Raw genomic sequence first — 14,800 nt, 5'->3', positions numbered from 1 at the left:
GGGTGGGATTAGGGAGTGATTAAGGAGTGGTCAGTTCCTAAAGGAACATGCATTTTTGTATCTACTGCGCAGGCGTATTACCCAGAGTTCACTGGGAAATAGCCCAAGGGGAGGGCTACTAGGGGGTGTGGTTTTGACTATGAAACATCACTAAGTTAACTCGGTAAGGGCTGATTGGGAACATCTAAGTGGCTTTCATCAAATGTCTTGTTAGACAAAATAAATGTAAGAGAGTATACATTTGACTATATCTAGGATACATATCAGTGAGGTCAATAAATAGTGAATATTGTCATGACCCAGTGTACAGCCAATTATCAGTACACAGGGAGCAGATAGGCACAGCTGCCTACAGTATCAGGAGGAGAGATAAGTATTTTGCTAGGGCATGCTGCCCTGCTTTGCTAGAGAGAAACTGCTAGGGGCAATGCTTTGAAGCTAGGGAGAGATGTGATTTTAGAACTGGATGTGGCTTTGGAATTGGGGTTCAGGTACAGGCACCCAAGTAGAGGCTATTAGAATTAGGGTCCAAGCACAAGCACCCAAGCACCCCATCAGTTCTAGAATATCAGGGCAGTTTTCCTTGATAGTTTCTTGAAATATGGTGTCTAGGCTCTTTTTTTGATAGTCCCATAATCGTTAAATTATCTTTCCTGGATCTATTTTCCAGGTCAGTTGTTTTTCTAATGAGATATTTCACATTTTCTTCCATTTTTTTCATTCTTTTGATTTTGTTTGATTGTTTCTTGATGTCTCATGAAATCATTAGCTTTCACTTGCCCAATTCTAACTTTTAAGGAAGTATTTTCTTCAGTGAGCTCTTGTACATCCTTTTCCATTTGACCAATTCTACTTTTTAAGGGGTTCTTCTCTTCAGTGAATTTTTGTGTATCTTTTTCCATTTGGCCAATTCTGCTTTTCAAGGCATTCTTCTCCTCACTGAATTTTTGTGTCTTTTACCATTTGGCCTAGTCTATTTTTTAAGGTGTTATTTTCTTCAGTATTTTTTGTGCCTCTTTTACCAAACCGTTGACTCTTTTTTCATGATTTTCTTACTTCATTCTCATTTTTCTTCCCAATTTTTTTCTCTACCTCTCTTACTTGATTTTTAAAATCCTTTTTGAGCTCTTTCATGGCTTGAAATCAATTCATATTTTTCTTTGAGGCTTTGGATGCGGGAATTTTGTCTTCTTCTGAGTGTATGTTTTGACCTTCCTTGTCACCATAGTAACTTGTTATGGTCAGAATTTTTTTTTCACCTGTGATTTGTTCATTTTCAAATCTATTTCTTGACTTTTAATGCTAAAGTGAGGCTCTGCTTTCTAAGTGGAGGGAGCACTGTCTCCAGCTTCAGGTTTTTTGTGCCGCTATTTCAGACATAATTCTGGGAACCTGGAAGTTTTTGACTCTTTCAAGGTGGTATGATCTAAAGAGAGATGTGTTTACTACTCTTCTGTACTGTGTACTCTGAGTGGCCACAACCCTGGAACCAGAGTCCCTGCTCCCTGCGGCCACAAGTTTTGCTGTGCTAATTCTCCTACTTGCACTGAGACTAAGACTGAGGACTGTGACCCAGATCCAAATGTAGGCAGTGCAAGAAAGTCCTGCCCCCAGTGCCAGCAAAGGGACCTCTGTAAATCTCCTTCTGACCCATTTTCCAATCCCCTTACCACCTGTGGGCTGGGAGGTCTGGAAACTGCCACTGTTGTCACTGATTCTGTTGCCCAAGATGTGCTGCTGGTTTGTACCCGGTCTGTGCTGGTGTAGCCTGTGCTCCTCTCTCAGCCTGGTGCAAAAGACCTTTCCTGCTGACCTTCTAAGTTGTCTTGGACTGGAAAATTGTTTCACTCTGTCTTTTTGTGGGTTCTGCCACTCTAGAATTGGTTTAGAGTCATGATTTAAAAGTATTTGGAGGGGTTTGGGAGAGAGCTCTGGCGAGTCTCTGCCTTTGCTCCACCATCTTGGCTCCATATTTGCTTATTTCATTCTGAATCAGGCCTGTTGGGACTTCCCAAGTTCCTTTGAATTCATCCTTTTCATCATTTTCTACAATTACATTCATATATCACATTTTGTTCAGACATTCTCTAGTGGGCATCCCCTTAGTTTCTATTTCTTTCCTACAACAGAAAGACTTACTATGAATATTTTTATATATGTGGTTCCTGTCCTTCTTTTTTCAGTCTCTTAGTGGTATTGCTGATTATACATAGTTTAGGTATCTTTGGGTGTAGTTCCAAATTGCTTTCCAGAATGGCTGGACCCATTCATAGCTCTATTGACAATGAATTACTGTACCTGTCTTCTCATATCTGTGACAACAGTTGTTTTTATTTTTATCACCTTTGTCAATCTGACGGGAATGTTGTGCCTTCCTTATATGTTGTCTTCTTTGGCTTAGACTGTAAGATCCTTGAGGGCAGGGACCGATTTGTTTTTATTTTTGCATTTGCTGGGCCTCACACAATGTCTGGGCACAGAGTAGGTACTTAAATTCTTATCAACTGTGAGTCTTTTCATGCCCCCAACCCCTTTGCCCCTCCCTAGTTTAAAAACTCTTTGTGGGCAGGAGCTGTGTCCATCTGTCTTCCCAGCTTTTTATGTATTACTCCCCTTCCCACACTTTACTATACAACCAGATGGGGTCTTCTCTGTTCCTCCACACACCCAACACTCCACTTCCCACCTGCCTTTGTGCCGTCCTCTGAGCCTCATATAGACTCCCTGCTCACTTCCACCTCCTACGGTCTCTCTCTTCCTTTAAGGTGCAGTGTAAACACTTTTACATGAAGCCTCCTTCCCTGATCCACCTGCTAGCGCTCTCCTCTCACTACTTTTTGTTTGTTGTTGTTGTCTTTTGCTTTTAAAGAGGACCATTGACATCCCAAGGCGATGCCTTGACTTGCGAGTGAATTAGATTTAAGTGAGGCAGAGCTGTGCAAGGTTGTGAGCCTTTCTTTTCCTGAGTCATCAAAGTCCAGTGGCAGGACAAAATTCGAGATAATTTGGCTTGGCTTAGGATGCAACGGATGACCTTGGCATCTTTGTGACTGACCAGGCCCTAAGCATTCCACAGTGCCTGCTTCACTTGCCTTCGTGGCCATTGGAACAAATTGTTCTCATCTACCCGTTCTGCTGGGAGAAGTCTTCGCATGCTTGGGATGGGCATCGCCCTGACTCACTGATGGGTTTGAGGCCTGGTGGCTGCCCTCAACATGGTTTAGCCCGCCTGCTGAGACAGTTCAGTGGGGCACGGCCACTGCACAAGTTAGCTTCTTCGAGTCACAGGTGTGAGTTGGGTGACAGATGAACACGTAAGGTGGGTGAGCAGGCTTGGAAAGGGCTCTCTCTCACACCAGAGGTGCTGGTTCTCTCTGAACGTCCCATATACCCCACCTTGCATTTATCTGGTATCCGTGTATGTGTGTGTGTATGTATATATATATAATGCATATATATGTGTGTATATACATACACACACACACACATGCGTCTCCTACAATGTGTATATATATGTAAGGGTGTGGTAGTGTGGGTGTATACATACATCTCCCCCAATAGATTTTAAGCTTCTTGACAGTACAGACTCTGGAAGGTAGCAGTGCCTGGGACATATGTACCCCAGTGCTTAATCCACGAACATTGAGTAGAGAAGTGTGGCTCTCTAAAAATGGGTCTATATGTATGAATGCAAGTTGCCCCATCAGATAGTTGTGTTGTTTCCCCTATATTAAGCAGATTTACCCTCAAGTTTAGGAACATGGGGGCAGCTAGGCGGTGCAGTGAGTACAGCACCGGCCCTGGAGTCAGGAGGACCTGAGTTCAAATCTGACCACAGGCACTTGACACATTAATTAGCTGTGTGACCTTGGGCAAGTCACTTAACCCCAATTGCTCTGCCTTCCTGCCTCCAAGAAGAAAAAAAGTATAGGAACATGGAAAGATTCTGGGTGACTGCCAGTGTGTATAAATCTATATCTTTCGAGTCATTTGTATTTGCAGGTTTTAGAAGTCCCTAGGTCTGAGTATTAATTCCTTGAAAATGAGCTCTTGGCACAATTGGTGGTTGGTCCTCACATGATCAACACCTGTGGCAAAGTGTTCAAAGTCCTTCCTGTAAAACGGTGGGTCATTTTAAGTTGTACGTACACTGTAAGCTCCATGGGTCAGTAGTGGGGCATGCCAGCCACCACCATAACTCTTACTTTAGGCTGCATTAGCAAAAACATCAAGACCAGAATCAAGGTCCTATCACCTCTTGCCAGACCACACTGGGAGGCCTGCACAGTTCAGGGCACATTTTTACAAAGGACAAGATGGAGCACAATTTACAAATTGGATGGAACACGCCCAGGAAAGAGAGAGCAGAAGGTGAGATGCCTAGAAAGCCACGGAGCCAGTAAGATCTATCCCATCAAAAAGGCATGGGGCTTGGGAGGGAAGCAGGAAACATTGAGGGTACTGACAATGGAAGACAGAGTGGCACGTGGGCCTGCAGATCATGCCATGTGATGACCAGTTGAAGGAACTGGCAGCAGTTCATTTGAATAAGACAACTGCTTTCATTTTTTTTTTTTTATACATAGGAAAGGGCTACCATATGGAAGAGAAATCAGTTCTTCTGCTTGGGCTCAGGTGGCGGAACTAGCCACAAAAAGTAGAATTTGCAGAGGCTCCAGCATAGAGGCTTTCAGACATCAGCACGGCTGTCTTGGAAACTGGTGGGTGGCCTATCACAGAAGGGCTTGAGCAGAAGGTGCATAAGCATTAGTTGGGTGTGTTTAAAGAAAAACAAAAAGAGGTTAATACTTTAGGTCTGAGTTGGCCTAGGTGCTCCCTGAGGGTTCTAGAATTCTGTCCCAAATGTGGAGCCCAATAGGGAGAAATCCATTTGTGATGCCTCCTACACTTCCCAGTCCTCAATCACCATTTTCTTTTGATCCCAAGCTCTTGGTCATTGTGTTACAAGATTAGGTGGTATTCTCTTGAAATGGGAATGCACAGGGAAAGGGAAGTGCTTCTTGCTTTGGCTCTTGGCCAAGCACGTTGAGACCAAAGGACAGCTCATAGGTAGGTCCAGGAACTCACTGGAGGATTGTTAGGACTCTGCCTTGGTGCCCAATAATGCTACCAGGCCCTTCAGTCCAATTAGAGATGGTACATGCCAGACTGAAAGGCCCCTGACGGCTCTAAAGGGCATCTTCTTCAGAGGAGACACCGGTTTTCTCTCCAGGTGTCTCACCACTGATAAGAGTACAACCCTACAATTGGCCAGTGCTCATTCAGACACTGACTAAAATACATATTGGCCCTATTAAAGAAGGTGCTTGGCAAGCAAGGATGCAAACAAGAGCGTATACAGGAGGCTTGCTTAACGCGAGACAACCTTTCATGAAGGATTCTAAGTGACTATGACAAAAATGGTACCAGCACAGACTTCCACTTAAAAAGCACCATTCAATGCAATGCTTATCAAATGTCTGTTTGCCAGGTGGCAGGTACTAGGATTTAAAAAAAAAAAAAAGGCCTACCCTCTGGGAGTCATGATGGCTCCTGTAAATGCAACCTCAAAAGTTTGACTTCTGGATCTTGAATGCATGTAAAGAGCTTTGAAAACTTTCAAGCCCTAAGCAAACACTGGCTCTCGTTCATTAAGGTAGATAGTAACAAGTCTCTGCTTCTGAAAACAGGCCAACTTTCCCCCTCCTGTGGTCTCTCCATCATTCTGAATTAGTGACAGGGCAATTTCCCTCTAGGTGAGGGAGCTGAGCAACACCCTCCCCCCAACTCATTTATGACTCAACATTCCCATTCCTGGATGACAGGAGCCCAACCCGTGTGAGCCAGGAGCCATCAGGCCCCACGCCTGGCTTCCTCTTTGCCCATGCATTGGCTGTTCACCAAGCGACACCTGGTGGTGTAGACAAAGCCCTGAGTTTCTCAGGAGGAAAAGCTAAAGCATGGAGTGCTTTGGATAACGATTAAAGCGGTGGAGACCACAACCCAGGCCAGTCACCTCATTTTACAGAGGAGGCTGAGGCCCAGACAGCCAATGCCCCTGATCACCACACAATAGTTAAGTGGCAGAAGCAGAATATAAACCCGGTGGTTCTGACCCCATCTAGCGTCTTACCATGCCCCCAGCTGTCTAGCCTTCAATCTGCTGACAGGAGACAGGACCTTTCATGGGACCCAGGCAGACACACGAGTGAGCTGCTCTCCTAGGACCCCTTTCTCTGGGTCACTTCAGAGGGACAGATTATCAATGAGAGTGGGAATGCTCTCATTGCCTGGAAGAGCCAGGAGCTTAGATGCCACAGACACAAAACCAACATATTCAATGGTAACTTTGCCTCCACTGGTTTAGGGAGCTCCCAACATGGAAACCCACTCCTAACGATGCCCATCTGAAACTCGAATCTTGAGTTGCCTGGAGAAATGAAAGCTCAGGTGACCTGACCAGGCTCAAACAAGCAGGAAGGGCACACCAGGGAGTCTCTCAACACACTGGGTCTGTTTCCCCATCTGTAAAATGGGAGCCCCTCTAGTCCTAGAGCAAGGTTCCCAGGTCCAGGATTTGGATTCATCTCCAATCTCTGGCCAGGGCTCAGCAGCTACGCCGTTTTTGTTGAAAATTGTCAGCACCACCTGCTATACGGGTTCCATGAAACCTCTTTTCCCCAACTGAGGGTAGGATGATCCTCAAAATCCTCAGGTCCTCTACGCACGTCAGCTTTGGGAAAACATGGGATCTGACTCATGGATTTGCTTTCCCAATTCTATTTGGCAAAAGCTGATGCTGGAATTCATGTGTATTCTAAGAGTACCCTCCACCCTTCACACCGTCCCCTCCTGGGGACAGGACATGAAATGCCCTTCATGATGGCTGCAGCATTAGGGAGGGACATTCGAACACACCTGCCCACACCCCAAACCTGCTCTGCCCACGGCTGCCCCTTCCACCCTCAGACTCATTCCACCAGTCGCTGTCCCCCAACCCAAACGAGGACTCCCAGAGGCCGAATCATGAAAAAACTTTAGAAAGAATGAGTTAGTGTGTGAAAGGCATGGATGAATTTTATTTATTACCCTATATCTACAATTTAATTTGAGGTAAAATATAAGCAACACATTAAAAGGTCTACTCTGCTACCATGTCATATAATTTTCCATTGTGAATATTGTGGCAAAGCTAAGGAAAACTCTAAACCGTCACATCTTCTAGCTTTTCATAGAGCTGGTATCATACAATTTTTTTTTTTTGTTTGTGAAATTTCAACACATTTAAAGTTTCTCCTACAAAGTGTGGGGAAGATATCAGAGGATGCGTAATTAGCTTCTAAACCTCTTAAACATGACACTGAAGCCTCTCTCTAACGCTGCTGCTTCGGCCGCCGCCTTTGGGAGAAGAGAGCATGGCGGGTGAGCTGGCGTTCTAATGTGGGGCTCTTGGGAATGAGACCCCATCCAAGCTGGACACCCTCCCCCGCATACTACCAAACCCCACTGCCTTAGCAGGTCACGCTATAGGGAGGCTCCAGTGTGAAACTTAGCTTGCCCAAATTTCCATACCTGATTTTTAACTGTGCTACTATTCGGATACATCATGCACTCTTTATTTGGACAAAAATAAGTAAAATGGGAAGAGGGTTCATTGTTATCCACACACTGAGATACTGACCTCTTACTAACTGTCAGGTGAACCAGATGGTTTTTTTATTTATGAAAAACATGAACCGTGATAGATAGCGTAGGAAAAAGTCCAGTCAAATATACATATACTATTGTCCACTCAGCCGTTAAAGGAGAAACAGGAACCAAAAATCACTGAAATGATTTTTCAAATAGAAAAACTAAAGAACTGAACGATCGTCGGTAGGTGCTTTCTTCACTGCAAAGCTGAGAGGGGTCCAGCTGGAGAGATCTTCCCTTGGCTGGAAAACGACACCATTTCTCAAGTCTGTGCTGATCGCGTAAAAAAACAAAACAAAACAGAAAACCGATGAGATTCTTCCGGTCCTTTTTCCAGCACTGCTGCAAAATCCTTAGAATAGATTCCAAAGTAAACCAGCCATTCCAAATCTACAGTCACTCTGCTCTTTAATTCAATTCACAGAACTGCTGAAAAAGTAGACATTTCTATCTAAAAGTAGAAAAAAAGGTTTGTATAGAAGGTAATTCTGTTATACAATTATATTACACAGCTGCGGCTGTAACAGTTCCGGCAAGCTCTTCTCAACCACTGATACTTTTAAGCTAGAGAGGGAATAAAGAAAAATCTATTAACTTAATTTCATGAATTTCACCTTCATCAAGATGACAGTCTCAAGTCTGGCTGTGACCGTCTCGTTTATCACAGTCACTGAAATCACTGAAACGTGGGCCCTGACGCTCACAGGGACGCTGGCTGTGGGCCGACAACCCCCACATCAGTTTTTAAGGCCTATGAATTTCACATACCTGCCCACAAAATAATTAAAAAGAACCACCACCATGCAAAACTGGATGCCCTCTCCCTATCTGAGCTCATGGCACTAAGTGTCTGTCCTGGACAGCAGTGATGAGGAGGGCTGGCCCAGGCCACCCTAGCTCTTCTCTGATGGGGGGAAAACTGGAGACTCTACATATTACTTCATTACAACGTCGTGCCGTCTATGATTTGATGAGGGGAGAGCATGGGGCTACGTTTCTCTAAGACCTCACCAATTTAGTAGAACCCCAGCATTGTGACTCCTGAATCATTTACTAGAAAAAGCACAATCATTATTTCCATGGAGAGGTCAAATTACGACCCCTGAAAAGCAACTTCCCCAGCACTGAGCTACTGATGCTTCATTGATGATCAACGTGCTAAGAGAGAGCTCGAGTGTAGCTCTTCAGGGCTCACCCATTAGCCACACCTAGAGATACAAGTGCCCCTCTTCCTTCGCTGGGGGAGCACCTACATGGCCATATCTGTCTATGTTCTGTGTGAATTCTAAAGGAGGCTCCGGCTGTGCCCCGTGGCTGCCCACAACAACACTGGCCCAGCCCTCTTAGGAGTGAAAAGGGCTTTACAAACGGCTGCTTTTGGTCTGATACCTAAGTCATTTACCCCGGGAATGCAGACGTCTACCACGTGGGGTCTGGCTCCTGCTTGATCTGAGAGCTTCCTTCCGTTTCCTTTACATCTACTAAAAGAGAAAACTGCAGTCACTTGAATGATGCCAGGAAAGCCCATCACAATAAAGCATTTAATTACTCTATTAAGATACAATATAATAAAAATTTCAAAATGCTTCAAAGTCATAATACTGTGAAGGAAATAATTGCATTTCTGGGGCAATAAAACCAACTCATCTTGTCTTAGGTATTTATTTATGGAAAAAAATGTTCTAGATATAGAAATACACTGTCCAACTTATGCCAGAGTATTTGCCTATGTAAGCCTTTATATCTCATTCAGGATTCCCAAAATGTCTAAAAAATATGGAAATAAAAGGGCCCAAATGAATTACACAGCCCTTAAGTAATCTTAGAAAATGGTATAAAATATATTTATGCAAACCAACAAATAATCATGCAGAAACAAGAGAACAAAGCAGTCATTTGGTTCTACTTAAATACTTTTTACAAAGACCACACCTAATCCTCTTTTCCTAATTAAGAGAGGGCACAAATTCCCTTTCTAACAACCCTGAATACCTTCTGTCACAGGAACCTCCAACTGGCTTGGATCAGCTGACTCTACACAGAAAAAAGAAACACAGTTTGTTCTAATGCCTTTAAAAGTTATTCAAAAGCTGTTGGATAAAAAGTCCTAAACACTCTATCACAGACTGTAGTGCCCCGACAAGGAAGTACTCCTGGCTATAAGCAGGCCAGACAGAGCACTTTTCTCTCCTTCATGAGCATTTCTTCGGCATCGTAATGTATCGTCTCACGTGCTGAATGACAGCAGCCCCAAACCAAGCCCTACTCGGTAACCTCCGTGGAAGGCGTGACCAAGCAAGTCTTTTTCCCAATGGTCAGTACCGAGCTGCTCTTCCTGACACACTCCATGCCCACAGCAGCAGAGAAGGATCTTCTGCTACCGCCTGTCAGTGAGCCCCCAAACACCTCCAACAGTCCTATCCCCTCCCCCGCCCTCCCACCACAGCTCCCCAGTGCTCTGCAGTAGAGCAGACTGGCTGTCTCGCTTGGGCCCCCATGTCACCACTGCTCCAGCCACTTGGACTAATACAAAGTCCCCTGAAAAAGTCCCTTTCTCCTCAACACGTGAGCTTAACATGTCCTCTGCCTTGGGAGCTCATTTTCAGGAGCAATCTGACAGCATCTCTTCTTGGTTGTGGGGGTCTGGAGTTTATTACAGATAATCTTGGTGCGGATAATGGCTTATGTTGTTGCACATACCTTGTATTACTGGGCCTTCTGATTCGGTTTGATCGACCAACTCTGAGAAAAATAAGTGACATGATTAGATGAGTTTAAAAGAAAAATCACCTTCAGGACACGTAATGTGTTCCTATCTAGTCTCTTGACTGATCCTTAAGACGAGCAGATGGATGAATGATCTACTTTGCAGAAAAGTGACAAGGGCAAATTTGAGCTGGGGCCTGGTATCCACAGAACTGCCTTTGCAGGCTGCAGTCTGAATGCTGTAAGATCTAGTCAGATCATTCGATGTGCCAACATGCTTAACATGAACACGGCCAAGCTAAATGATATAAACATCTCCTAAATGACAACCGGTCAGAGAATCGGAATTTGCATAATGGCTAACAAATAAGCCAGTTATGCATTAGTATAAAAGTCTTTATCAGCTGCAGTATTAATCCTCATCATACTACAGCATTCTAACCCAGCAAAACAGGCACTGGCATTTTCAGGGGGCCATTTGTCCTGTGAATCAGACTTTTTAGCGAACATCTGAAACAAGGCCTGTCGCTGGAGCGCAGACTCTCTCCTGGCCTGCCTTATTGTGGCCGTGATGGCCCAGAGTCCATGCGGGAAGTCTGGCAGGTGACTGGCTATGCCCACTATCGTAAGGTCCAAATTGGGCTTAAATCATTCCCCTGCTCCCACCAAAGAACATTAATTTCTCAGTTTCCCCATGGCTCTTTCCCTAAAGAGCTCCAGTGAAAGCCTGAATTCATCAAATGGGGTAAATTGTCTTTCAAAATCGAGGCAACAGAAGAACACCACCATGCCTGACTGGCAAGTTGTAACATCTTGCCAATAAAACTCAAACAACAGACACACACACACACACACACACACACAAAATGAATCACTATTTTGGGGCTGGTGGGCCGAGGAACAATGACCAAGGGAAGTGTCACGCTCAAAAAATGTGATGATGCCCCAACAACAATCTTATTAGGGTCCTTCCCACCTCCTATCATCTCATGAAATACTCACGGTTATTAATGACAAGTCCTGGAAAAGGTCTGAAAAAGAGAGGCATGGTGTTGTATGTTTCAACGTGCATCCTTCTCCTCTACAGGCTTAAACACCTAAACTATTTACTCAAGGAGCTCATCGCTGCCCTGAGCCTCCCTCCCGCTCCACAACTTGCTCTTCACTATGATCCCAAAACTAGTGTTAGCACCGTGAGTGAAAGCTCATGTCTCAATGACCATGATCCAACCAGCACCTATTTCTCGCACCCACCCTTATCTTAATCATCTCAATCATTGAGGCTGGTGGCTGACATCAGAGATTAGTAGGGGCGTTAGTAGGCAGAGAGCCAATCAATCACAGAAGTTCCAGCTCAATACCTTGCTCCAAAAACCATTCTGAGGACAAAAATCAGGTTACCAAGATTACTAGAGATCTAAGGAAAAAGGCGGGATAATGTAGGCGTCTTCTGAACAGATCTAAACCTGTGGTACACTAGGAAAGTCCCCATGGGGTGAAGGAAACAGCCTCAAAGGAGGTGGCCCCTGTGAACCTCTGGCCATCCCCTGAGGGCAGGGCCATACTAGCCACACTCTCCCCAACGGAGGCAATGCAACTATGGGCTGGGACAGTCTAGGGAAGGGGCTAAGATGTACTGCTGGGAATAAAACGCAAGGATGGGAGGAGCTGCATGAGTGAGTCAGGATTGAAACAGATCTTGCCAGGCTAAATCCTAGGTGGGGGGTGGGGGAGTGATAGATGTCTTTAAATATTTCAAGAACTATCATGTGTAAGAAGGATAAGGCCTAAGGCAGAACTGGGAATATAGAAAGGAAATGGAAAAGGGGTGTCAAGATCAAGGTCAAGAAATGCTTGGTCATAATTAGAGCTTCCCCCAAAGCAGAACATGCTACACTGCTTTAGGGGCTGGAGGGCCCCCCCTCACTGGAGATCTCCCATCAGAATTTTAACAACCATCTTGGGGGGCAGGTTAAAGTAGAAATTTCTTTTCAGATACGAATTGTACCAGATGGCCAGTGACATTCCTTCCAACACTTGATTCCCATTATTCACTCTTTTGGTGCAGAATCCTCAAGGAAGGAGTCTGCTGAGCGGGTAACTACACAAGTCACTCATGAATAAGCATCATCTCCACGAGACAATCTTTTGGATCACATTTGTCATGTTCCCAGGGGGGCAGGGGGGTCTGCAGGTGGGAGCAAGACCCAGAGGTTCCATATATTCCCACCACCGGGAGCGGGGGGGGGGAGAGAGAGAGAGAGAGAGAGTGTGTGTGTGTGTGTGTGTCTGTCTGTGGGGAGAGTTAAGTATTTTGCAGAGACACGATTCTAGGGAAGGGCACAGATAAGGAGGTTAGGACAGTGTGAGTAAGAAAGGACCCAGTATGGCACAATGCGCCATTCCAGAGATCAAAAGAATAACCAGTACACGTTCAAAGGCAAGAGACTGTGGTCTGAGCAAGGGTGTGCCAAGTCTGGAGTTAGCGAGTGGGGTGGGTCTTTGAGAACAAGGTCAGAAAAATACCCTAAGCCTCAAAAACAATCAGCCCTGGCAGCAACATTTTATCATAAACACTTACCCAACATCTGTCCCATTCTACTAATAGTAACAGAGGTGTGGGCTAAGGACACTCCCAGTTCTTCCCTGTAATCCACCTTTCCAAGGGATGCCAGACTAATTTTATGTTATCTCTATACTGGCTAGGGCAGCTAGGTGGTGTAGTCAAATCTGGCCTCAGACACTTCCTAGATGTACTAAGCAAATCACTTAACCCTGTTTACCTCAGTTTCAAATGAGCTGGAGAAGGAAATGGTAAACCCCTCCAGTATCTTTGCCAAAAAGACCCCAAATGGGGTTACAGAGAGTTGGACACAACTGAAACAACTCAACAACCAATCTATTTGCTGGTCATACCACTCTTCAATGGCTCAAATGGTCCTGCCAGACCTTTAAAGCTTTCTCACAGGATTATTTTCCACATAATACCAGCTATGCCAAGAAGCTCCCCCTAAAATCCTCTCCGATTAGCTGAATTCTTGCCCCTCTAGTGAAGCCCAATTCAAATGTTAACTCCTCCAACTAAGCCTCCCTGGGTGCCTCCAGGCAGTCTTTCCCTATACCACCACAACCTCAAACAGTCCAGGTACAGGACTCTTTTTTTTTTTTTTTGAGAGGGGGGAAGGCAGGGCAATTGGGGTTAAGTGATTTGCCCAAGGTCACACAGCTAGTGAGTGTTAAGTTTCTGAAGATGAATTGGAACTCTGGTCCTCCTGACTCTAGGGCTGGTGCTCTGTTCACTGCGCCACCTAGCTGCCCCACAGCACTTTCTTAAGCCCATACCAGGTGCTGTTTTGTATGACAGTGTCCCTATCTGCCATATATTTCATTACACTCTAAGTTCCATGAGAACAAGAGCCATCCCTACTCTGCATTTTCTATCTGCCTCAGTATCTAAGATGAAGGGAACACAATCAGTTAACTCTCAACTGCAATTACATATAGTCAGCTTCTGCTATGCCTCACAGGGAGCATGACCTGGGCAGGCCAGCTGCCTGCTAGTTCCCAGAAGCAGAAATCAAACTGTCAGAATTCACCATTACCTGTAGGTGCCACTCTTGGGACAGTGACCAGGCACAACTTTTTAGGAAACTTACCTAATGACAGTAAATTTGATAAATTCTGCTGAATCTAAGATCCTTCTCATGGAGCTGATTTCCAGGTAGCTGGGGGCTTTGAAGGCCACCCCAGGGGGCATCCCATCTACGACCACACAGCCAGGATTGATGGTGATTTTCCTATAGGGGACTTTCACAGGAAAGCCCATGCCTATCGCTTCACCTGGGATAGAGAACAGGCAGAAGAGCATATTACATCATTCAGCTTTTCTCCATCGAGAAATCACCTTCACATTTCAAGCAGTACTTTCAAAGTACATGATAGTTATCACTGAAGTTAAGACTGTCCACAATTAACTAAGACATTATGTAGTGATCGTCACCATAATCCATGAGTCAGCCAGCACAAGTGGCACCATCACCCTTTAGAGACAAGAAAGTCCAGGCTCAAAGCTCTGGTGAGCAAAGACTTAGTTTGCTGATGCTGGGCCTGGAGGCAAGGAGACCTGAGGTCAGACCCAACCTCATACCTGGAGGTGTCACCTAACCTCAGTTTTATCAACAGCAAAAAGGGGATAAAAACAGCAATCACCTCCCCGGGTTACTGTGAGGGTCAGAGAAGGCATCTGTACAGGGCCTGGTACACAGTGGGAGGTTAATTAGTGCTTTTTTTTAAAATAAAATTTCCAAATTTTAAAAAATTTTATAAAATTTATAAATTTTCTAACAAATGCTTTTTTCCCTCCCTCCCTGGAGATAATCTTGGATCTAGAGGAAGAAGGGAG

At 44.9% G+C, this 14,800-nt stretch overlaps 1 protein-coding gene across 19 annotated transcripts in view; it reads right to left on the bottom strand.

Moving 5' to 3' along the window:
* Positions 1-7,051: 7,051 nt before the first annotated feature.
* Positions 7,052-14,800, bottom strand: part of GTF2I (general transcription factor IIi) — a 94,622-nt gene continuing 86,873 nt past the window's right edge. For 8 of the 19 annotated variants that reach the window (XM_036767720.1, XM_036767730.1, XM_036767732.1 and 5 more), the window contains 6 exons: positions 14,055-14,238; positions 11,401-11,429; positions 10,393-10,434; positions 9,685-9,726; positions 9,095-9,173; positions 7,052-8,256 (listed from right to left, as the gene is read on the bottom strand). In XM_036767720.1, coding sequence (XP_036623615.1) covers positions 9,112-9,173; positions 9,685-9,726; positions 10,393-10,434; positions 11,401-11,429; positions 14,055-14,238 — 359 coding nt within the window. In that variant the 3' untranslated portion in view covers positions 7,052-8,256; positions 9,095-9,111. Of the gene's footprint in view, positions 8,257-9,081; positions 9,174-9,684; positions 9,727-10,392; positions 10,435-11,400; positions 11,430-14,054; positions 14,239-14,800 lie in introns of all 19 variants that reach the window. The other 11 variants (XM_036767718.1, XM_036767723.1, XM_036767728.1 and 8 more) reach the window with 5 other exon arrangements.

The sequence above is a fragment of the Trichosurus vulpecula genome, chromosome 7, assembly GCF_011100635.1.
Source record: "Trichosurus vulpecula isolate mTriVul1 chromosome 7, mTriVul1.pri, whole genome shotgun sequence".
NCBI classification, from domain to species: Eukaryota; Metazoa; Chordata; class Mammalia; order Diprotodontia; family Phalangeridae; genus Trichosurus; species Trichosurus vulpecula.
Note: the sequence above shows the minus strand (reverse complement) of the source record. Positions and strands in the feature narration are given on the sequence as shown.